The sequence below is a fragment of the Perca flavescens genome, chromosome 13 (genome assembly GCF_004354835.1).
Source record: "Perca flavescens isolate YP-PL-M2 chromosome 13, PFLA_1.0, whole genome shotgun sequence".
Taxonomy (NCBI): Eukaryota; Metazoa; Chordata; class Actinopteri; order Perciformes; family Percidae; genus Perca; species Perca flavescens.
The window spans coordinates 425,805-451,688 of NC_041343.1; the positions used below are offsets into that span (position 1 = coordinate 425,805).

The 25,884-nt window shown below is 39.8% G+C and overlaps 1 protein-coding gene across 1 annotated transcript; it reads right to left on the reverse strand.

Annotated features, from left to right (window-relative positions):
• Positions 1-12,065: 12,065 nt before the first annotated feature.
• Positions 12,066-24,915, reverse strand: LOC114566912 (CXADR-like membrane protein). Its single transcript, XM_028595761.1, has 5 exons — positions 24,900-24,915; positions 24,608-24,775; positions 19,054-19,176; positions 15,562-15,703; positions 12,066-13,666 (listed from the first exon to the last, which is right to left on the reverse strand). Exons 1-5 carry the CDS (start codon positions 24,913-24,915, stop codon positions 13,291-13,293), a joined length of 825 nt encoding a protein of 274 aa, XP_028451562.1. The 3' UTR covers positions 12,066-13,290.
• Positions 24,916-25,884: the final 969 nt, after the last annotated feature.

A 25,884-nucleotide genomic window follows, 5' to 3' on the forward strand; every position in this document is an offset into this window, starting at 1 on the left:
GTGACCAGATTTCCCGGAACTAAAACCGGGACACTTTGCGCGTGACCGTAGTGCTCGTGCACACGCTTTTTAACGTGAACATGTGCCAGCCCAGGTGGGACATATACAGTACAGGCCAAAAGTTTGGACACACCTTCTCATTCGTTTCTTTATTTTCATAACTATTTACATTGTAGAATTCTCACTGAAGGCATCAAAACTATGAATGAACACATATGGAATTATGTACTTAACAAAAAAGTGTGAAATAACTTATATTTTAGATTCTTCAAAGTAGCCACCCTTTGCTTTTTTTGATAACTCTGCAAACCCTTGGTGTTCTCTCAATGAGCTTCATGAGGTAGTCATCTGAAATGGTTTTACCTTCACAGGTGTGCTTTGTCAGGGTTCATTAGTGGAATTATTTCCCTTATTAATAAAAAAGCAAAGGGTGGCTACTTTGAAGAATCTAAAATATAAGACATGTTTTCGGTTATTTCACACTTTTTTGTTAAGTACATAATTCCATATGTGTTCATTCATAGTTTTGATGCCTTCAGTGAGAATCTACAATGTAAATAGTCATGAAAATAAAAAGGAAACACATTGAATGAGAAGGTGTGTCCAAACTTTTGGCCTGTACTATACACAGACAGATTAGACACAATTTTGCCAACAGCACACGTACGCCTACTGCTCACAACATAATGGGGTTTCTCAGTTAATATTCAGGAACTTTCTTGGTATGTAGCCTACATATCTAAGAAATAATATTGAAAGACTAAGTGAGTTTCGTGTGGGACCAACTTTATTTTTCAGAATTAAAGCATTCTTTTGGAAAATGCACCCACTGAACCTTTGAGAAACTTTGTGAAAAGGTATTTTACATTGCATGGCACTAAATGAATTATTTGGAACTGCTGCCACAGGCTTGAACTAAAGTTATGGTACCACTTTACGGGAAGGGTAATGAATTATGAATTCATGCATGAATTAATTCATGATTTGTGAATTACTTAATTCCTTTATATCTTATGAATCATTGGGAATTGACATGAGTTCAATAACCTGTTTTGCCTTACATCACTTTGATTATTTGGAATGGTTTTTATAGGGGTGCAACAGATCACAAAACTCACAGTTGGATCAGATCACGGTTATGAGTCACGAATCTTATACATTTTCGGATCAGCACAAAAAAAGGGTGGAATTTAAATGACTTATTAAAAATGTAATGACAATAACTTTTAACAATAATTATTATTTCACCATTAAATTGCTGTTAAAGGTGCAATATGTAATATTGTGTGTAATACTTGCAGCTAGCGGTTAAAATAGTTACTGCACTACCAATTCAAAATACTGGAGAGTCGTCTGCCCCCTCCTGCCCAGACTCGAAGTTCACGGGGGTTGCCAGGCTGAGACCGCAGCATTCACAACAATGTAGCTGGACGCTTTTCTCACATAGCCAGACGTTACTCCACAGCACAGCGGAGTAGCTAACGTTAGATGCTAGTCTCACATAGCCAGACATTACTCCACAGCACAGCGGAGTAGCTAACGGTAGATGCTAGTCTCACATAGCCAGACATTACTCCACAGCACAGCCGAGTAGCTAACGTTAGATGCTAGCTATATTGACAGTCATAAAAGCCTGTGCTCACGCGGAGCTCTGTAACCAACTAACAGACACACTTTTTCGGCTTAAAATGACAGTATGAACCGCTAAAAACACAACAACCTCACTGTCCTCTCCACACGCCAGTCAGGCACACTTCCTCGGCTTAGAATTACAATACGAAATGCTAAAAATACCACTACATTGCCGACGGAACACACTTCATTGGCTTAGAATTACGGCAACAATCGCTAAACACACTGCAAACTCACAGTCCCCTCTTTCCGATTTACAGCCCCCCTCTCGTGGCTTAAAATAACTCACCGTTGTCGGCTCCAGCCGCTGAAGAGGCTACACGCTGTAAACAGCCATGGGCTGCCCGGTAACGTTAACAGTTAGCAGGGTTAGCATGGCGGCGTTAGCCAGGACCAGTCAGGATCACTTTACTGGCTATGTCTCAATTGTTTTTGCGAGTAACCAACTCGGGTACTCTAGCTATATAATTCAATGTGAGTACACAAATGTTGAAATACTTTCAAATACATCTCCAATATTTACCAGGGGGGTGTTACATCTCTGGTCACGCAACTGTTAGAAACATGCTGTTTTCTTTTTTTTATGTCATGTACAATCTATCTCCGTTGATCCTGTTTGTTTGTTTGCTGCTTTCATGGCTGTACTAACGTTACAGCTGTAGCGCGCTGAGTTTACGTGTTTACAGGTATATCTGGCAACCCGGCCTGCCTGTCAAACTGGGCCGTTGATAACAACACACAGATCAAAACATAAACATAAATTCCGTCACGGAATGTAAATTTCAAAAAGAAAAAATACTGAAATTAGCATTGTTGTCAGAAAAGATAGTATTTCAGTTTAACATGTTTCCTTAATATCTGATGAGGCATTGGTGTCATTTTTGGATTTACTACAGTACAAATATTACATATTGGACCTTTAAACGACAAAAACAGATGAGAAAAGGGTATTTTACAATAACTATGAATGCACCACGAGTTTTACCAGTTTTAAGTAAACACAACCTTTATTCACGTCTGTGCTGTTTTTTCCGACAACAGCAGTGACCAAATGCTAGCTAGTTTGAGTCTTTTAGCATATAGCTTTAGCGGCAGACTGTTGTAAATCCCGCTGTTGGAATCCTCTACAATACAGTCACACTTTTACACTGTTTAGCTGTCAGCATTTTAACTGTTTAACCGGGACAATTTCATAGTGGTTGGTGTAAACCGGGACATTTTAGCGTCCCGACAGGCTTTTGTCGGGACTCGGGACAAGCAACTCAAAATCAGGACTATACAGAATTAAGGTTATTAAAACACGATAACTATGTAACCAAACTTCTTGTGCCTGTATTGTGACATTTTAGGTGTGTTTGGATGCATAGACTTTATCCATGCTGGGCTAATGTTAGATTGATTGAGAAGGATGACTTAGTCACACAAGGAGATATGTTATTGTTATTCAAACAACACAACAGTATTATGATTAACACAATTGTTAAGGCATGTCTGTAATATACCGATAGGTCAATAATATAAAATACTGTAGGTCAGTGCTTTCCAACCTTTCTGGTCTGATGTTCCCCCACAGCCCTGTCATATTAACTCACATACCCCACCCTATCAATTCCCAATGTGTTGACACTATTTATTATATTAAAGTGAATATTCTTACATTTTCATGCAATTGAACTGCAAACATTTAGGTTGGTTTGGTCAGAAATTGTGGCCTTAATGTTTCAACAGTTATCCATTACTTTTAGCTAATCATTTTAACTGTTTAGTCAGTAGTCCAACTTTTAGCTATTTACAGTATTTCTACCATTCATTACTTCAATATATGTTTAAACATCTGTGTTGAGCTGTTTAGCTGATATATTGTTTTAAACAAATCATAGTTTCAATTATTTATTTTGATTAGTTAAACTGCTCCACAATCTTTCTGGCGCTGACTTTCAGGTGTTATGTCAAAGACTGTTCCCCGTAGATATGTGTTTCCTACTACTTGTGATCTAATTGGAGACGAACAGCCAATCAAAATTGACCTTTAATTCTCCGATTGGTTGTTTTTGTGGCACAGTTGTAACGCTGTGAAATACCTGAAATGCCATAACCAAGTGGCTGGCATAGTGTACAGGAACATCTGTACGTCGCCCCGCCATAGTCTAAGTTGTTCCACCACAGTTTCATAATGAACCGAAAATCTTTTTACGCTTCTCATAATAACATGAAAGATCTCTCGATGTGTTTTGTGCCGTTGCTTCAGCAACTCTGACCCTCAGTCCAGTTAGTAAAGCCACACCGAATGAACACCAAAGAAGAAGAAGTCCTCATCCCCGCCCCGCTGTACATGCACATGCCACACTCACGCTTACACACACACACACACACACACGTATGCTGGAAAGTTCACGGCTCCACAAGTGAGTCAGAGATAAGATTTTATACCATATCAGAGAGTCACTGGCAAGCTGGTTTGTGGTAAGTAACGTTAACTAACGTCACAGTATCCACTGCAGTTATCCACTAGTCAAGACACAATTTTATCATTATCAATGTACGCCAGCAAACAGATAGTGTTACTGCAGAAGTTAGCATTGATTATTAACATTAATCAAATGTTAAGCTAAGTGATGTGTTAGCTAACAACGTTAGCTGTCAGTCTTCTCTCCCCGCTTGAGTTGACTGACATTTCCGGTTGCTTGTCGTGAAAAACAATGTATGCGTCAACGTATGTAATGTTATGTTATATTTAGCGAATATAACGTTTGCTAATTATCTAACATTAAAAGGAAGCTACGCCGAGTCATTACGTTGTGGGTTAATATATGAACGGTGTTTTGCTTCCTTTCATTGCACTTAACGTTAACTAACGTTACATAATCTTGAAAATAATGAAAATAACAGTACAAACAGTGTGCTCCAAATGTACCTTTTATTTTCATTCATTCATTTATTTTCATTCATTCAGCTAACTGTATTTCCTTAATTTTAGGTCAAAGCATCCCTTCTTAAAAGGATGCAAGGAGAGCAGCTGGCTGCGTGCCTGAGGATCTCCATCACTAGGTCGAGCCCAGAGGAATTTAAAGGTCCCATGACATGGTGCTCTTTGGATGCTTTTATATAGGCCTTAGTGGTCCCCTAATACTGTATCTGAAGTCTCTTTTATATGGACCTTAGTGGTCCCCTAATACTCTATCTGAAGTCTCTTTTATATAGGTCTTAGTGGTCCCCTAATACTGTATCTGAAGTCTCTTTTATATGGACCTTAGTGGTCCCCTAATACTGTATCTGAAGTCTCTTTTATATAGACCTTAGTGGTCCCCTAATACTGTATCTGAAGTCTCTTTTATATAGGCCTTAGTGGTCCCCTAATACTGTATCTGAAGTCTCTTTTATATGGACCTTAGTGGTCCCCTAATACTGTATCTGAAGTCTCTTTTATATAGACCTCAGTGGTCCCCTAATACTGCATCTGAAGTCTCTTTTATATAGACCTCAGTGGTCCCCTAATACTGTATCTGAAGTCTCTTTTATATAGACCTTAGTGGTCCCCTAATACTGTATCTGAAGTCTCTTTTATATAGGCCTTAGTGGTCCCCTAATACTGTATCTGATGTATCTTTTACATAGGCCTTAGTGGTCTCCTAATACTGTATCTGAAGTCTCTTTTATATAGACCTTAGTGGTCCCCTAATACTGTATCTGAAGTCTCTTTTATATAGACCTTAGTGGTCCCCTAATACTGTATCTGAAGTCTCTTTTATATAGACCTTAGTGGTCCCCTAATACTGTATCTGAAGTCTCTTTTATATAGACCTTATCAGGAAGGGTGCTCCAATGTAACAAGGATAAAACAGGAGTGATGGGTGACATCCTGCTCGACCTGGTCTGGTGACCTTGCAGCAGAGTTCTGGACCAGACATTAAGTAGTGATGGCCTGCTAAAGCCCACTCCTCTACCTGGGTTTGTAATTAGTTTGGCTGCTAGGTCATGACCCGCCAATAAAGTAAAGAAAAACGAAGATCGAAATATTATGCTGCTATCAAATTAAGCTGTGTTGCCGATTACACATGCTGAATAATACACACTTCCTCCAAACTACAATCAATTGCATGAACTTCAACCTTTAACCCCTTTTATCTGTATATATAACATGTACATGTTATCCATATTTAACCATTTTAACATGTATGTATATGGCATCAACTTATGTTTTCTTCACCATATTTTTACCTTTTTACCACATTTAAATGATTTTAAATGTCTGTTTTCTGAACTATTTACGTCTCAATGTCTAAATGGAATGTAGCCAGGCCTACACTAGTAATGAGTGCATTTGACTTCTGAGGAGACTTACTTCTAGAATCTAAGATAAGTACTTACTTTTAATAGGCTTCTCTGATTCACTGTCACTGGATCTGCTGTCTTAGGTAAATTGACTGCTTTAGTTTAGCTTTTTTTTGCTCATTCTGCAGCTTTCGCTGTTTTGCCTCTTGTCTTTGCTGGTTTTGCTTCTTGTCTTTGCCTCTTGTCTTTGCTGGTTGTGCTGTTGGCTTTGCTGCTTCTTCCGTTTCTGTGTGTTTTGCTAATTTTGCTGGGTTTTCTTACCCACAATTGTGATACAAGTTAGGGTTACTCTGCGACTGACATCAACCTGTTTAGGTAAATTAGACCAGGCTAGTGTGAAGTGTGGGGTTGTTGAGCTGTGGTTAATGACTCTCCATTACAGAGCCATCACCACCAGCAGCAGACTCTTCAGACAAAGACTCAGGAAGACAAAGGAGTCTAACTGGGAGGCTAAGTGAGCTAGGTATCTTATTTGCTTTGCTCGGTGTCTTTATCTGAAACGTGCAGTTTCTCCATTCCTGTTCGCGTATTCTATTGCATTACCCTATGTTTTTGCTCCGGTTTGTTATTATTATTATTCGTCGTCTTCCAGTGTGTCTCAAAATCCTGTGAGCTGGAATAAGGCAGAAACGCAAAACTTGGTCCAGTGACTGGAAATGATGTGCATTAGGTTCCCAAGAAATATGAGCCCAATCTGCCGCATGGTGGTGCTGTAATTAACGATAAAAAAGCGACTGCCACTCACACCCTAAGTCCAATTGACTTGAAATTTCTCACACATAGGCAACCCAATGTGCTCTACAAAAAAGCCTCATGGACCATAAAGGTCCACCATGATGGATGTTTTGCTAATTAGCATAATGTGAAAACCAGTAAAATAAATAGAACTTTGTTAATTTTGATTCCATCAACACCAAAATTGGGACTGGGATACACATTCTTACTATAAATGAGCAAGATTGGTGAAAATAAATGGCTACCATCAATCAAAGAATTTCGCAGTTTTTCTAATCATCATAAAAATTGTAACACATCTTTAGTATGTCTTGATGAATAGGCAAACGCAACGATTTTGAGTTTAACCCATAAGGGGAGCCAAAATACCACAGTACCACAATACCTGGAGGACAAAATTTCACCAAAATAGGTACGGTACGGTATGGTCTGGGCCAAGTAGTAACCAGGATCTGAAGTGTCATATTGATTGGTGCATGTGGGCGTGGCCTATTTAGCATTATATGCTAAATTATGCCTTTTCTCAAGTTACTGGGGGCTAGAGACATGAAAATTGTTAGCATGGGCTAATGCTTCTTTTAAAATATGATGCCATTTGGCTTGATGGTGGCGCTATAACTTAAGGCCACAACTTTGAAAGGCCACGCTCCTCACCCTGTGAGTCTGATTAACTTGAAATACCTCACACATGTCCAGCTCAATATGCTTTACAAAAAAGCCTCTTGGACCATAAACGTCCACGATGATGTTTTTTTGCTAATTTGCATAATGTGAAAAACAGTAAAATAAATAGAACTTTGGCAATTTTTATTCTATCAACACCAAAAAAAAGCATGATTGGAGAAAAACCATGGCCGCCAACAATTAAAGAAATTTGCCAGGGGCGGAGCTTAGCAGGACATTGGCCATAACTCATTAACAGTTAAACCAATCATCATTAACATTGTAATGTATCTTCAGTCCGTTGTGAGGAATAGGCCTCTGTTGGCTGAGAAAGGGTTTGAACCTGTGTATTTCCGCTTGTGGCTATATTTTTAAGTGTAATCGTTGTTATACTCCAACACACTTCATTCTGTACTTGATCTATGTGACAAGGAACTTTAAATGGCTCATAAAAAATACAATTAAACAAAAGAACAGTAGATTAATTCTTTATCTGTAGTAAGTGATGCATGTAAACAGGCCACAGACCACATTTATTTCTGGATCACCAAAAACCAGTCCACTTTGTCATTTTTTGACAAATTTTTTAATGTCTTTGTTCTTTTTACTTTACAGGAAAGTTCTTCTTAACAACTAGATACAGAATGCCTTTAATCTGTGTCTCTGTAGGACAATGGGGTTTATATGGCTGGCTTGAGTAAAAAACAAATAAAAAATAAACATACAAATTAGTTTGACCAAGAAATCTTACGTCCAGGTCTGCTAAAGACTGAGGTGCATTTGAAAACTGGATAAATCTAGGAAGTAGACAATTCTGGCATTTCCCAGCTGTCTTTCATTCTGCAGTAATACGCAGTTATATAGCAACCCTTAACAGCACAGAGCTACATGGCTGTAGCTTAATACAACCATGACCGATTTTTTCATTGCACAGGACTGTTGCTTCCAGTTCACTAGAAATGGTCATTAAAAAACATCCTGCCATGTTGAGAAGCACAGTCACATCCAAATGATGCTGCTACATCAAACTAGTCCACATGTATCATTACCGGAATGCTGAATAGCAGTCAAAATGTATTTTCTTTCTGCTCACTTCTGCTCATGGTATGCAAAGCAGGTTCAGTTATTTAAACACAAAAACCAGACTGTAAACAAGAAAAGTCTTAGTGTACTTAGGAATAAAGACAGTATCTCTATGTGTATTTCCATTCAAATTTTATTTTATAAAATAACAACAACAACACAAAAGCACTGAGTTTCAGTACAAATATCACTCCTTCACTCAGCAGAAGACATGGCTTTCTTGGCCTGACATAGATATCATGAGAGAAGAGAGAAGAGGTGAATAGCCCCTTTCTGACATTGTGTTTTTGCCACACTGTGCCGTGAGCTGTAGAAGGACTTTCATATTTACATAAAGAATTTTCAAGAGGGTAGTACTTTGTAGAGAATGCATATAATAAACAAATCCAGAATCAAATGGACCCCTGAATATAGATTTATGAATTTACAGTTTGTTTTTTATGACGGTTACATTTTATCTATATATATCTATAATTTCTATACTACATAAGGTTTGAGGTAAAAAATAACATTCTTCCTATAGTTTAGTATCTGTAACATGCATATAACCATCATTCCTCCATAGATTTCTTTAAACTTTACACTCTGCATGGTAGGAGCTCAGGAAGCCCCATTCCATTGAGAATGGGGCTTTTTCACTTAGAATGAGCATAAATGGATCACTGAAAATGTGACAAACCCTGCTTCAGTAATGTCAAACAACCCAATGAAAGTTCAAACCCATTTTACTTTCTCACGTCTGCACAGCTGGCCAATCACAATGTGAAATGGGTGTGAATGTTGGATTGGCTATTTTTGGAAAGTTACAGAAATGGTTGGACACAGTCCCCATAATTCTACAGCAGAAATGTGTGGGGGAAGGGGGTTCCGAAGCAGTTCAAACATCTGACAAGCAGTTCTGATGGAGTATACTGGCCACTTAACAGAGCCATAAGACTAGTCGAGGCAGGTCTAAAACACTCAAGAGATCCAGAGACACAAATTGGCTTTTCTTATCTTATCTATAATGGCCCTTGTGATGGGAAAAGATTGAAATAAAAGCTATCTCTGAAGGTCTATGGAAAGTATTATTAGAGTATTACTGATTTTCTTGATGAATTAACTGCAAACATATCGAAAAACATACACAGGCTCCTAGTAATGTAAGTTTCAGATCGTCCTCACCAAATAAAACGTCCATATAGGTCGATTATGTCAGTGTAAGGAGGGATGGGTAAAAAAAGCATAGGACTTTCACCAAGGAGACCATTGTTTGTGTCTCGTGTGAAACCAAAATCTACTTTGACTATTTTTAAGTTAACCAACTAACTTTGTTAGTATGTAACCATGTCACAGACTTATGTCTGTAACAGACTTCCTCATTTTAAGCCAAACCATGATCTTTTCCTAAACCTAACCAAGTAGTCTGGTTGCATTAACTTAAACAACTAGTGCAGTTAAAACAACATTAATTAACATTAATTTGATTCAGTTTTATAGTGTCAAATCCTAACAGAAGTTATCTATCTAGTAGAAGAGGGAGGGAGAGACTAGCTGTGTTTGAAACCGTTCCCTATCATAGTAATCGTCATAGTGCACCATATAGTGTGTTCGCCATCTTGTAGTGGTGTTCAAATTCTCCCCAGTGAATTTCAGTCTCTATATAGTCCACTATAAAATACCCACAATGCACAGCTAATTTGAGTGTACATACGATGTAGCCTACATATTACTCCCGTATACCACAATGCAACGCGGTCGTGTTTTCATGGAGGAGAAGAAGAAGCAGAAGGTCCCACAGAAACTGAAAAGGAAAAATGGTGCGGGCTTTGGTTTCTAAACTTTGGAAATGTAACATGCAACATATATAATATACAACCTTTTGCTATGAGTGCTCAGTTTGTTTCAGGGACGTATTAGAAGTATTTTAGTTTTGGTTTGTTTACATGATGATTGTTGCTAAACTAAAGTCTATGGGAAAATTTAGTTTTTTGCGATTTTCATGAAAACTGCTAGGCGAATCTCATAGAAAAGATATAGCACACCATTCCTGATCATCCGCACTTTTTTTTTTTGCGATTGTGTTTGCAACACTGCGTGACAAAAAATGTGGCAGGAAATGGAGAATAAAAATGTTTTTTATTTTAAACATTTTTTTAGGGGGCTTTTTCCCTTTATTTAGAAAGTGGATAGACATGAAAGGGAGAGAGATGGGGGATGAGACGCAGCAAAGGGTAGCAGGTCAGATTCAAACCCTGCACCACTGCAGGACTCAGCCAACGTGGGGTAAACTCTCTTACTGGGTGAGCTAGAGGCCGCCCTTGAGAGTAGGAATGTTAAGTATGACGAATAATAGTCATTGTGCACTGAATTTAGTTTACACTAATGCTGGTTTTGATGCTGCAGTTGGGCGGATGCAAGTGCCGTTTCATATATTCATTTTGTGGCATTTAGTTGGTTTCATCTCAGTGTTATAGATGTGTTTTTATTTCCAATATTTTGTCATCAAAATTATATTTCAATTAATATCCAAATCATCTGTGATGCGGACATGGTAGTAAAAATGTAGTGGCTCGGTGGCCTGGGTCAACCCATGACTCATTTCTATTGAGTAACGGCAGCGTTGTCTCATTGCAGACATGAGGCTGGAACTGTGTTGATGGCTGGCTTCTAGGTAATCATGATTATACATATCCTTAACAAATTGTATTCATTCTATACTGTATTGTCTAACCTATGTACTACTTTTTTGCCTGAGAAAGACCCAGCAGGGTCAAAACGTTGCAGCACAATAAAAGTATGGGAGAATTAAAGGAACACGCCGACTTATTGGGAATTTAGCTTATTCACCGTAACCCCCAGAGTTAGACTAGTCCATACATACCCTTCTCATCTCTTATTGGGACTTTATCTTATTCACTGTAACCCCCAGGGACTTTATACCCTTCTCATCTCTTATTGGGACTTTATCTTATTCACTGTAACCCCCAGAGTTAGACTAGTCCATACATACCCTTCTCATCTCAGTGCGTGCTGTAATGCTGTCTGACGGTTCCTGCATTAGCTTAGCTTAGCACAGATCCTGCAGGTAACTGGTTCCAACTAGCCTACTGCTCCCAATTGTGACAAAAGTGACAAAATAACGCCAACATGTTCCTATTTACATGTTGTGATTTGTAGAGTCACAGCGTGTACAAAAAACAACGTAACATGAGACACAGCCATCTTCTAACAGTAAACAAACCGGGAACTATATTCTCAGCATGCGAGCATATCACTCCACCCAAGTACTATATTCTTCCGCCTGAGAATATAGTTCCTGGTTTATTTACAGTATGAAGATGGCTGTGTCTCATGTTACGTTGTTTTTTGTACACGCTGTGACTCTACAAATCACAACATGTAAATAGGAAGATGTTGGCGTTATTTTGTCACTTATTGGGAGCAGTAGGATTACTGGAACCATTCAGCTGCAGGATCTGTGCTGGCCTGATGCCGCTGGAGCCGTCAGACAGCATTACAGCACACACGGAGATGAGAAGGGTATGTATGGACTGGTCTAACTCTGGGGGTTACGGTGAATAAGCTAAACTCCCAATAAGTCGGCATGTTCCTTTAAAGGGGTTTGGAACCTTTTGGATTTATTATGCTTTCAGACATGTTGTCATTCTGATATACGCATACACGGCATCCAAAGGCACTCTTTAGACATCTTTATTTAAGCTCTAATGTATTAAGAGTGCAGACGGACATTTTAACGCTGTATAAATGATTTAATGAGTCAAATAAAACTCATTTCTATTCAAAACCAACAAGTTACCATGGGAGTTATTACTAACTTATTGCCGAGAAATCACTGTATATAACAAATCTTAATTAGCACCACATTCAAACATTTCATTCTTGGGTTAAAAAAAGAAGGAAACAAATCAAATGTAAACCATCACAATGTGGCACTTTCTCAGTAGGGTCTTTACCCTGTAACAATCTTCACAAATGTAAGCGCTCCTGAAAATTCAATTTCTCTGAACAAAATCACACCCTTTCTGAATTCTTATGAACCTCGACACATCAGCTATAAATATTATCAACTCAAGTGTCCTGTATGAAGCCACACTCAAACTGAAGAAGGGAATTGTGCACATCTATGTGGTTTTTCAGTTGGCACAGAGGAAGCAGTGACTCATTATGATTTATGTCCATATTAAAAGCGGGTGACACATGTATGGATGGATATCTGAAGTCTCCACATAAATTCTGTTTATACAATCAGTGCCATTCATCCTGTTTATTTACTCGAACAACCTGCAGTTAAACTATGTTCAGCAGTTCAGTCATACAGTAGGTGCAAGGTATTTTCATTTGCAACAGGTGTAACGTGTTATTTTCTATTCCTTTAAGAGCTACTCTAACCTCTGCAGCTGTATGTGTGAGCGGTCTGCTGTCTTGTGAAAAGAATGGTGTTGCCGTGTCATGTAATCCATCGATCAAATGTCAGTCTGGTTCGGGCTTTGGACTTCATCTCATTACATTACCTCATTCCATTCACTCCCTGGTTTGTGCAATCCTCTCCTTCCATAAGAAACCGACTGCAGCTTCAGTTTCAACACCTCCTTGTCTTTCTAAATCACAGTCTATGGCACATGTGTGTCAATAAACGACACCAGAAAAAGCCTCTTCCTATGTTTGTAGTGTAAAGCACAGATTATCTGAGAGTTGAACGACTGAAAGTATCCATCAGATAGCGAATGGTGAGAATATTTCTAGATAATATAACTGGATCTTTATCAGAGTCTAACTCCTGGGTTCAGCTAGTTGCCGTGTCCTGAGGCCGCCTCGGTCTTTTCCTCTGTGTCTTCACATCTTCTACACTGTCTGGAAGGCCTTGGTTTGGGCAGGGATCATGACAGGTGTGGCCCCCATGCGGTTCAGGTTTCCAGGACTCAGCTTAGGGGGAGGGCTGGGCTTGCAGTTGGAGGTAGACGTGGAGGTTGGTGCTGAGCGTGGTTCAGGAGTCTTGGGAACGGTCTGATTGTAGCCAGGTGTAGACTGAGGGAAGGAGGAAGCTTGGCCGTTTTCCTTGAGGGCTGCCACAGCAGGAACACATGGTCGTGGGCCTCGGAGCCCCATGTTGTGCACCATGGACTGAGTGGAGGAGGTGCCTGAGCGAGAGCTGCCAGAGCGGGACGACGACAGGGAGTTGGGCTTCACCAGTTTGGCTTTGGGAGCCTCTGCATCCTCCCTGAAATGAGTACATGTTCGCATGATTTCAAAGAGTGCCCTCAACAGATCAAATTAGAATTTACTAGTAGAGTGAAATTTGTCAGGATAAATTATTACTAACACTGTGTAGATAGAGTTCAGTTTGAGTAAAGTGGATGTTATTCTTAAATTCTAAATTCTAAATAAATATTCTGTAAACACAAAATCTCAAGTTGAATTAAACTGTTGTAATAAATAGTGCCAACATTTCATGCAGTCATTTATGGTATCATGTCTCTGAAGCTCTGGTTTCCTACTGTTAGAATCAGTCACTGCTTTAAAGGAACATGCCGACTTATTGGGACCTTGTCTTATTCCACGTATCCCCCAGAGTTAGATAAGTCCATACATACCCTTCTCATCTCCGTGCGTGCTGTAAGGCTGGCTGACGTACCCACCGTAGCCTAGCTTAGCCCAGATCCTGGAGGTAACCGGCTCCAAATAGCCTACTGCTCTAAACCTGTTTGAGTCGTGACTCACCCAGATTTTTCACCCGTGTCTTTAAATTAACTCATCAGTTGTGAGTCTCTAGTATCATTAACTCGGATCAGTTGAGTCCTCCTACAATTCAAGCTAAAATGATAACACAGCGCCACACACAAACCTCTTGCGACATTAGCTACTATTAGTCCTAGCCATCTTAGCTGCCAAAAGCTTTATAACTTACAATTTCGTAGACAACCACAACTCCACAAGTCAACTCAAGCGACTGAGTGAGCAGAGACAGTCCAAGACAAGTTATAGGAACTTCCTGACCCGCAGACTCAGAGTCGGAAACATTACAAGCTGGCAGACCATGGGACTAACTCGAGAATTCATGAGTTGTCGATGACTCATGAGTTCTCGCGAGAATCAGCCGGCTACGTTGTCATAAGTGGTGAGTGTGAAAAGCAAATCAACAACAAAAGCCATTCTTTCACTTCTGAAATAACATAAAATGTTCTGCACTTTGCCTAGCTAGGCCTACTGTAGGTTTTGGTGTTTAAATGTAGTATGTTAAAATGCAATTAGGTCGAGCAGACAGTCCGAAACATTGCAAGCTAGCAATACTGACTCAAGTGACTCGCACAACCCGATCAGTTTAGTGAGTGACTCAGAATAACCCGAATCCTTAAAAGGAATCGAGTTTGCCAGGTCTATACTGCTCCCAATAAGTGACAAAATAATGCCAACATGTTCCTATTTACATGTTGTGATTGTATAGTCACAGTGTGTACAAATAACAAGGTCACATGACACACAGCCATCTTCTGACCGTATACATACTGGGAACTATATTCTCAGAAAGGCGAAGCACTGCTACTTGGGCGGAGTGATTTGCTTGCAGCACCTGAGAAGCCCCGTGGTGAGGAGGAGAGAGTAGCAACAGGGCTTTTCAGGTGTTGCACAAATCACTCCGCCCAAGTAGCAGAAGTAGCAGTGCTTCGCCTTTATGAGAATATAGTTCCCAGTATGTATACGGTCAGACTTATTGGGAGCAGTAGGCTAGATGGAGTCCAGGATCTGTGCTAAGCTAAGCTAGCGGTGGGGGCGTCTGACAGAGTTACGACACACACGGAGATGAGAAGGGTATGTATGGACTGATCTAACCCTGGGGGATACGGTGAATAAGACAAAGTCCCAATAAGTCGGCATGTTCCTTTAAATGGACTTTGATGAACTAAGTTGTCAGTTTGAGACAAGTATTCACTTCTAAAGGTGGTACTTTATTTTCATAATAAATTTCACTGACATTGTACCATTTTCATGTGCCAAAGCAAGTTGATTGATTGATACAGCTGCACACGTTGCTAGTCTCCTTGTAAGAATTCAGGCTGGGGTTATGGCCGCATTTATGGTTATGACTTCCAGAGAAAGTGTCTCTCCATCATATACCTGATTTCATTTGGAGTCTCTTCTTCTTCATATTTCTTCATCTCCTTTTTGCGGAACACCAACCAGATGATAAGGATGATAAGGAGGACTCCGAAGGACACGCCAACCACGGCCCCTGCTACCACACCCATGCTCCTTACATCTACACACACACACACACACACACACACACACACACAGTTGTGTAAGACAGGAAATACTGATATTAAGCTTCAAAGTGAAATTCATACTGAAACACATTTTATATTGTGTTATTTTAACACTACAGAGTAAAATAATTAGAAATGCCTTCCCTAATTTAGAACCTTGAATACTAAAAACCAATAAAAATCCCAATAAATCATACAGAAAATACTTTGATTAGCAGGTGCCTTACTTTCTAACCCCGTCTTAAACAGCTCCTGGGACTTAGTCTTGTACGACATGTGGTAAGTGTGCAGGTTGCCATTTTTATAGGTAAGATAAAAGAGTGTATTCAAATTAAGCCCATCATGTACTTAAGACATGTATTGGTAAAGTGTGCTGATGAAATACTATGTGATACATTCAGAAAAATCTTGGATTTTAAATTCCATGTATCGCCATGTAGGTACAATTATTAAAGCTACGTTTTTTAATAAGTGTAATTCTTCCCGGGTTTTTGGTTGTTATTGATAAGCTCCAATGTTACCTGCTCTTTAATTGGATATTTGAACATTTTGGGGTCATTTGTTATCACGCTGCAGCATCTCCTCTGCTCTGTGTTGGGCCTGTGATCCTCCGAACACACACTTTAACCGTTATATTTAAAATAGAAATAAATATAATTTAGTTCAGATTTTATTCTTGTCAAATTAATATATATTTTTACAGCAATTAATTAGTAAAAAAGAACTGAGTAGAGTATTGATGAGGTAGAGTAGTATAGAGTAGTAGCATTAGGTTGCCTGCCAACCGGAAGGTTGGTGGTTCGATCCTTGGCCCTGCAGTCCCATGTCAAAGTGTCCTTGGGCAAGACACTAAACCCCGAGTTGCCCCCGATGCATCGGAGTGTAAATGTGTGTGAATGATTATCTGATGATGACCTTGTACGGCAGCCTCGGCCACAGTGTATGAATGTGTGTGAATGGTGAATGGTTCCTGTACTATGTTAAAGCGCTCTGAGTAGTCGTTGAGACTAGAAAAGCGCTATATAAGAACAGTCCATTTATATTTACATTACATTTAGCATGGATAAAGCCCTAATGATACCCATCTGTAATTATGATTGAAAATGTGGTTTGTGCTTTGTGTCAAGTGTACATACTTACTGACAATAATAACTCTGGTAAATGTTCAGCCCCCGGCACCTGAGCTTTCTGAAAATGTGTCCTCCTGAACAATAGATTAGAATAGCCCATACCGGGTGACCTTGTTTTGGACTAGTGATATTCTTTGTCTTTAGCCCTATTCACATGGGCTTAGTATTACCTGGGGACCTTTAGTAATTTGTAATAATTCCAGAGGTCCACCAAGGCCCTGTGATATTAGTCCTGATGAGTGATGTGACAGTCTGTGATTTGGTGGGGTCGTATATAATTTTTTCACGATTTTTGTTTTATCCCTCTTCCATGGAGACGGATATGGGATCGCGGGCTGTGGACTACGCCTTTCATGGTCAACGTATTCTGGACCACTCTGTCCTCCGTCCCTGAGTCGACACTCACCTTCGTGCGAGGGCTGATGGTGATGCTGTGTGGGTGGCTCTACCGTCCCAAAACGCTACAAAACCAAACCGGACAAAGTGCAGTGCGGCAGCCTGGCCGTACTCTGCACGCTCCCAACTCTCGGGGTACGTAAATTCAAGTGCTTATCCCGTGTAAACGCGCCACACTATCACTCACTCAGATGAGGGGGGGTAAATTCTTAAACACATGAGGTCCCCAGATGATACTAATCCCGTGAGAATAGGGCTTTTGTCTCATCACTAACAAGTCCAAATCCAAATATTCTGTAGTTCCATTATTGTCCAAAAACTATTAAAATCCTCCACAGAAAATAGCCCCAAACACATGACAAGCCTCTTTTGAAAATGAAACTAAATATAGGTGTATGGATGGGTAGATTTACACCTTCAGGGGGATCCAATGAGCTTGGGCTGAGAGCCACAAACAGGCTGGGGTAGTCAAAAAGTATTGACAAAACGGCCTAACACATTGGGCTTTACAATATAGACTGTTGTAAATCCTGCTTTACATTTCCCTGCAGGTTTGACTAATGAGTGTGACCCCAATGTATATGAATTAAATTTTTCTTTTAATACTGCCTCTAAAACTTACTTTTAGTCAGCCACTAATGATGGTTAATGATGGTTACACTGTAGGGGTGTTGCACAGTATAGCGAAATGTGGGTACTTTTCGATACTTGATACTTTTTTTGTAAAAACGGTTTGGTCTTTACCAACGTTCTCTACTTGTTGTAGGTACAACAACAACAACTCATGGATGACGTTAGCGTATGCTAGCTGTGTATTGATGCCAGGCTTCAGAGCAGCGGGCTCTGGGTCCAGAGGACTAACATTCTGTCCAGATGATTACATGAAAAACGGCACGCAAACCTGGCATATTTTTTACATCTTACTGTAAATGAAGGATTTAATTCAACCAAAAATAGAGTTGCGATTGTTGGAACAGTGAAGAGACTTAGTCAAAAAAGAATTGGTGAGTTTTACTTCATTTCTGTACTGTTTAAATGAAGTGTGTTTTATGATGAGTTAGCGAACATTAATTAATCTTGTCTTGGTTCGTAAGAGAGACAAACTTGAATTAAAAAAAAATTATTTTACTGTTTAGGGGTACGAATATTTCCTTTCTTGACATGTTGATGTTTTTTTTTTTTCTCATTCACAACAACAAAAAAACATGCAAGAATGAAATGCCCGTTCCAATACCATGGAGAGGGACACTCGGCCAGGCAAGCCAAAACACTTATTTATGAACTTATGAACTATCAGTCACTTAGACACAAAAGCACAGGAAAATAGGGTCCAGGTTGAAATAAATACCCTTTAACTGTCGTCGCTGCATGGTGCTCGCAGTTACCTATTGGTAAACACATCTACCAACTGCCGCTGATATGACGGAGCTCTGTAGCCGGCCTCAGGGAGCTATGTGGCGGCTAAATACAGCTAGCAACTGCTGCTCTGATTTTATCGTTCTACTGCACCATACAATGTTTGCGTTACAGTGCTATACTTAGTTTAAAATACTTCTATTTTAGGTATATAATATTTGGTATCATTGATCACTTTGACTTTACATTTGTATAAAAATAATTCAGCAGCTCTAGGCAGGGATATGTAGACCAGAAACGGGGAAAACCTACGCACCCCCCCCGCCCCCCCTGGAAAAATCGCACCATGATTACAACATTACACCACTGTAAGAAAAATGTGTGTGCAAGTGGCCCTCACTGCAAATCAAAAGTCACACATTTTGTGGCACTTCAATGTTCATCAAGGGTTTTCCACTCACAGTGTATCTTGACCTCCACGGTACAGCTCTGTTCTCCCACATCGTTGCTGGCTGAGCATTTGTAGACTCCGGTGCTGTCCTTGGTCAAGTTCCTTAACGTCACAATCTCTGGGTTTTTCAAATCTGATAGTACCAACACAGAGAAAATTTATGAGTGGATTCTTGTCTCATTTTGTGGTTTAAAAGACATTACATGTTTTCACTGTTGAGTTAAAAGAAATAAGAAAGTAATTGTGAACATACAGAAGAATAGTAGAAGACAGAACCTCAGTTCATGACAGCGGACTGCCAAAGTCAGCAAAAAAGCAATAAAGTCAAAGAGTCGAAATATATACTTTATTTAATCAGGATTCAGATCTCATTTGCAAGTGAGACATGAGTACAAAGTGCAAAGTGCAAATTCAAACAGAAATACAATCAAATGAAAATAAGTAAAGATTTAAATATCAAGACAGGTAGAAAAATGTAATAAATGTAGACATTTTTTTTCATTCAAATAAATTAAGAATTAAAACTTTTTAAATTGTTCATTCAGAAAGGTGAAATGTATTCTAAAAATATTGATACAAATATGTATGACTAATTAAAAACAATTAAAATTTGAAATAAACAAACCTGTTCATAAAAAAAAGCAGAAAATCCGGTGAGCGCCAAAAGTTGTAAATTCTTCTTCAGAGGAGGCAGAACAAAGGAACTCAAATGAGTGTTAAAAACAGATAATTGATGAATTCCATCAGAACTTCTGCTACAATACTTTCACACACACTAGGACCTACCATCTTACAAACTTTAAAATACAAACACAAAAGGGCAAAGATCCTACGGAGTTTTAGGCCCATCACATTATGGATATTAAGCTCTATTCAAAAGTCCACTATCTAGAACAATTAAAAGTCCACCCGACCAATGAGGGTCTTTAATCAAAATTTTGAATAAACCAATGGCCTGCATTCTCAGCCATTCTCCATCAACAGGGAGCATCTGCTATTTGCGATCTCTCTGGAACCGTTAGCCCAAGGTATCAAAATAAAATACAAATCCAGATTAAATCTTTAATAACGCCATACGTTATTTGCCTGTACATCTCTGACCTTAACTCGGTTCAAAATTCTTAAGATCTGAATCTAATTTCCTGCAATCTCTGGCTATAAAATCTGAATAAATCTAATCTTCTGTTGAACAACGGACAGGTGACATCAGCTATTAGTGATACAATACCAACCCAAAGCAAAATTACATATTTGGGCATCACCATTCACCATACAGCTAGTTGTCCAGGACAACTATGAAGCTATACTAAGTAGTGTTCAAAGGGATCTGGCCAATTGGTCTGCGTTGCCAGCATCACTATCGTCCAGGATTGCTGTTGTTAAAATGAACATAGTTCCTTGTATGAATTTCTTAAGTACAATGATCCCCTTACCCCCACCAATACATTTCTGGAAGAAACTTGATACCGTAATTCGGCAGTATATTTGGAATAATAAACAACCTAGTCTAAAATACTCTACCCTACAACGTACCAAAAACACGGGAGGCCTGTCCCTCCCCAACCTTAAAGTGTACCACAGAGCTTTTCAGCTAGGGGCCCTCAGAGTGTGGATGGACCCCTCATCTACAGTTCCATGGAGAGAAATAGAGCAAAACCTCACTGGAAGTCTAAGACTGCAAGACCTTGCCTTTACAGGTGTGTGTCCAAAAAAGTGTATGCTAGCCAACTTTAAACAGGTCGAGGAGCGACTACGCTACACCAATAAGAGCATTTGAACACCCCAATTTGGCACAACATGCATTTAATGTCTGGTAACAAACCTTTTGTTTATAACCAGTGGAGTGACAGAGGTATTTATACTCTAGACCAGCTATTCAATGAGGAAGGTATGTTAAGTCCTTTATCTTCGCTTAAGATCAGCCCTAAAATGTTATGGAGTACCATGGGGGAACAGTCTTGAGATGCACCCAATCATTAAATGGCTTGTTGATTCTCCTGTGAGAGAATTAGTGTCCAGGATCTATGCTAAACTGATGCAAGTATCTGTAGGAGTATTCCCAATAGTAAAGAAATGGGAGCGAGATCTGAGCCCGGAGGGGAACGTAATTAATTGGGAGACAGTTTGGGACAACATTTCCCACTGTTCCAAGAACCCAAATCACCAGCAGATCCACTTCAACATATGTCATAAGACATATTGGACTCCTCAGAAGAGATACGTCTCTAAAGCCATTATTACTCCCTATTGCACATTCTGCTAACCTGAACAAACTGAAACTTTCCTGCACATGGTCTGGGAGTGTGAACAGGTGCATGAGTTCTGGAATAAAACAACATCAATAATATCTGATGTGATAGGATGTTGAATTCCTACTGACCTGATTGTTTTGTTACTTAATGATAACTCTAAATTACACCTACTTGCGAGACAGAAGAAAATTTGGCTAGCTGGATCAACCGCGACCAAGAAAATGATAGCTCAGCGCTGGCTCCCGCCCCCACCCCCCCACTCCCCACTTGCTTTGTATAAAACAGTGGTTGGCGTATTTTCTGGACATAGTTATGCTTGACCTCTCTACAGCAAGGATTAACAAAGCCAAGTCATCGACTATAGACCTATGGAAAAACGCAGCAGCACAGGTATCAGTCCTAATGACCTCAGCATCACAAGATGTAGAGGAAAGCGACTAGGTAAGGTGAGATTCCTGATTTGATCTGGGGTTTTTTGTTTTTCTTTCCTCGAGACCGCAGAGGGTGGGGGGTGGGAGAGGGTTGTTGTTCTTGTTCAATTGTGTTTCTGTTCTGTATGTTCAAAAATATTTAAAAAAAACAATAAAAATGTGATATTAAACAAAGATTATGTAAATTATTTTAGAAAAATGGGGCGAAATATCTAAAGGCTGTCTTTCAAGATTACTTTTTACTGCAGGTAAGCCAATTCTAAGAATGAGTGTTTTAAGTAAGGGGCTTTTGGCTTTGTAACAATCCCTTATAGATAAATAGAGAGGGAGGGCCATCCTACCTTCTGATATAGAACATAATGATGAATGCCATATGGGTCCCCAGTTATAAATCTAAGAGCTGATTGGTAAACATAATCTAGAAATCTGAGGTTAGAGATGGGGGCAAGCCTATAAATAATATCTCTATAATCTAAAACAGAGAGAAAGTTTGCTTCAAAAATCTGTTTCCTACAAAACATTTTCTGCACAGAAAACCTAACTGAACCTTTAATTTCTGAAACTTCTTCAATAGGTGTACCATTTAGAGTGCAGATTTAAAGATTTCTGTCAATATCGTTGGCTCTGGAGACTACCATGTACTTTGTTTAAGATCAACAGTGCATACTGTAGGGTGTAAATACAAGTTGTAAATGATCACTTGCTGAACTGTATAGAACTGTATCATCGGCATCAAAATTAAAGTTGCATGTATTAATTAATGTACTAATTTTATTTATATAAATGGTAAATAATATTGGACCTAAAATGGAACTCAGATGAAACATATATCTGAAAGTCTGTTAAGGAGTACAGAGTGATCAACAGTATCAAAAGCTTTAGAGAGGTCAATGAAAACTGCAGCACAATGCATCTTATTATCTACAGCAGATGTGATATCATTTATGACAAGAGTGGCAGCAGAGATTGTGCTCTTTTCTCAAACCAGATTGATATGGATTCAGAATGGAATGTGTATTTAAATAAAGTTTGAGTTGGGCATTTACTATTCAAAGATCTTTGAGAGGCAGGGCAGTTTGGATAGTTATTTATGACAGACTTATCTCCACCTTTGTGAAGTGGCATAACATGCTGCTTTCCATACTTTTGGGATTATATCAGTATTGATACTGATTGATTTTAACTGATGGTTAAAATCATTTAATTTCCCCATGTTATCCCCCTATATGTGACATCAACAGTTCATGGTGCCGGAATGCTGTGGTGGTTTACACTCACTGCTCACCCCACATAGAGCTAATGACTGTGAAATGCCGACCATTCTACTAGCAGAGGGAGCTCACGGCTGTCTTCATAACAGCTGTCTATCTACCACTGAGCGTGGATGTAAAGGAAGCCATGACAGAACTCTACAACAACATCAGTGAGCAGCAGAGGCAGCATCCTGATGCTTTCTTCATGGCACCTGAGGATTTCAACCAGTCTCAAATCTGTTCTGCCTAATTTCTACCTGCATTTGAATTTTGCAACCAGGGGAAAGAACACACTGGACCTGTTGTACACAAACATCAAAGACTCCTATAAATGCAGCCCCCTTCCCTATATAAACTGGCACAGAGAAAAAGACACATGTCGCTTGTGGAGTTCCATACCATCACCGACTACACCAGCCCTGTGGATTACATGTGAACAGCCATCTTAATCTTTGAGCATCATCCATATTTACCAAATCAATATCTGCTTTTACCTTACTAAACAAACAGATCCCACTCTGCCAGATGAACTAAATGATTTATATGCACGTTTTAAGGCTAAAACCCCTACTAAGACGCAAGTACTCCTGCCATCATCCAGCAACCAGTAACTCCAGCTGTCCATAGCACGAGTGAAGAAGGCCTTCGCCAGTATCAACCCATGCAAAACTGCAGGGGTGGACAACATCCCTGGACCTGTTTTAAAGGACTGTGCAGAGCAACTGAAAGATCTTTTTGCTAACATTTTTGACATCTCGCTCAGACAGGCAGTAGTGCCCAACTGCCTCAAAGTGCCACCATTGTTCCCATCCCGAAGAATCCAACTCCGCCTGTCGCAATGACTTTCGTCCTGTGGCTCTAATACCCAATCCTGGCTCTTGGCCACGGAGGATGGTGAAGAATCGGACCCAAAGGAAGAAATTCCTGTAGGTTCAAAATGTCATATGGTGTTTAGATGGAGGAGAAGGAGACAGGCTAACACCTTTGCCTTTGTGGACCACTGACCAAGGCTCCTAATCTGGTTTACGTGGAGTCGAGCTCACTGGAGTTTTCACTCCATCCCCGCCGATGAGACGCCGTGTATCCGCTGGGCCCAGACAGAGTGTGGAGGACACTAATGTTTCGGGCTTTGCAGCCTGGAGAAACCACTGGGCCTTAGGTTGAGTTGAGGCTGTCCTAGGCGCTGGAGTTTCTGTGTTGATGGAGCCGCTCCATGTCAGAGTTTTATCATTATTCATGGACATGTTCCAGTTATCGTAGTCAGAGGATCTCAGTAATGTAATGTATTTAGCCTAAGCCTGTAATGTGTTTAGCCTAAGGGGAAATCATCTTGTCCTTCTCTTTGAGGTCTGCCTGCAGATCAGTGATGCTTTCCTTCAGCTTTGATAAGGTAGGAAGGAAATACTCACACGCAGCCATCATGTTTGTAGGTTATTTTTTTTTTACTCAGTCACTCAAGCATACAATACACGACCAAGATTGTTAAAAAAGCCACATTGCTTAGTGTCCTACATTTTATTTTTTGCTTTAGGATCTTGTTTGTATTGCTTTTTTAAATTTTAAACTTTGTATTGGCATCAAAGTCAAACTCTTGCTATAAGTGACTGGCAGTGGGTGGGTAGACTTACCTATCAGGGCCAATGGAGGCAGCTTGCCAGCATACTTGCCCTTGTCCAGTAGCCTCTCCCATTTGTAGTGGATGGGATCAGAGCCATCAGCAGACTTGCAGCTCATCTTAACATCCCCGCCCTCCAACAGTTTGCCCTCCATCCAGCACCGCGGCTTGGATGGCTTTACTGCAAAAAGACAATCAGATAATGATAATATCCACATCCACATGAAGTGGGCTTTTGAGACCGAGACCAGCCCACCACAATCAACCATCCTTGCACTCCCCTTCAACACATGTACAGTACATACCAGCAGGGTTCAACATTGGTAGAATGGTAGATTTGCTTGACTCACCAGCCAAAAAAAAGTTAAATTTGAACATTCACTAACCATTTAGCTAATGGACAAAAACTTAATGTTGAACCCTGCATACCAGCCCCTAATACTCTCACTTAGCTGAAGCTGAGTGGTAAGTAAGAGAGTATGATAATGTACTCACTGATTCAAAAAGACTGCCTGGCTCCTGATGGTTAGATGGCTAAAGGTTGAGGGCAGAGTATGGCTGTCTTGTATAGTAAACAAGTGACAAGTCTGTAAATTAAGCTAAAGCTTACACAGTATGTAGCTAACACTTATGTTATAGTGGAATGTGGATAAATCAGAAAGCTATAGTACTATGTTTGCAAGTGCCTTAGCTTGCTAAAACATAACTAACATTAGCTTACTAACAGCTAATTTGTCCCCTCTGGTAGACAAGGGTGCTAAAATAATCATTTGACATGCTTAAATCTCGTGTTTTTTTAACTACCAGCACTTTGTGGAGTTATTTTCGCCGCCGGTGGGGACTTAAACATGCTCTCTCTTTCTATGGTACGCTGGAAGTGGGCCATAGTAGGATGTGAATGGACAGTGTTCACATAAAAGACACACAAGTGGGCCAATCATGTGACCTCTCTACTGTAATCTCTATAGACCGATCAAAAAATGGTCAATCCATGCCTGATGTAGTGTCAAAGGACTCAAAGATGGCTGTAGTTTTAAAAGAACTTGCTGTGGCCTGTGCAGGAGGGGGAATGTGCATTCTGATGCTAGAGACTTTGTTGACAAAGAAGGTTAAAAAGTCTTCACACATTTCTCAGGGGAGGAGTCCATACTGACACTGGGTGGAGCCTCTGTAACGGTTTATTTCATTGTTCAAAACCCTGGAGTTGATTAAGCTCTTAAGATAAGATAAGATCCGGAAAATACAGAGCTCTGGCATTTATAACCACTGCCTCATAAAAATGTATTAAAT

Coding starts and splice junctions, on each gene's coding strand:
- LOC114566912 (XM_028595761.1), bottom strand. Junction 15,704..19,053: donor CGTGGAGGTCAAGATACACT/GTGAGTGGAAAA, acceptor GTGTGTGTGTAG/ATGTAAGGAGCATGGGTGTG. Junction 13,667..15,561: donor GAGACTCCAAATGAAATCAG/GTATATGATGGA, acceptor TACTCATTTCAG/GGAGGATGCAGAGGCTCCCA.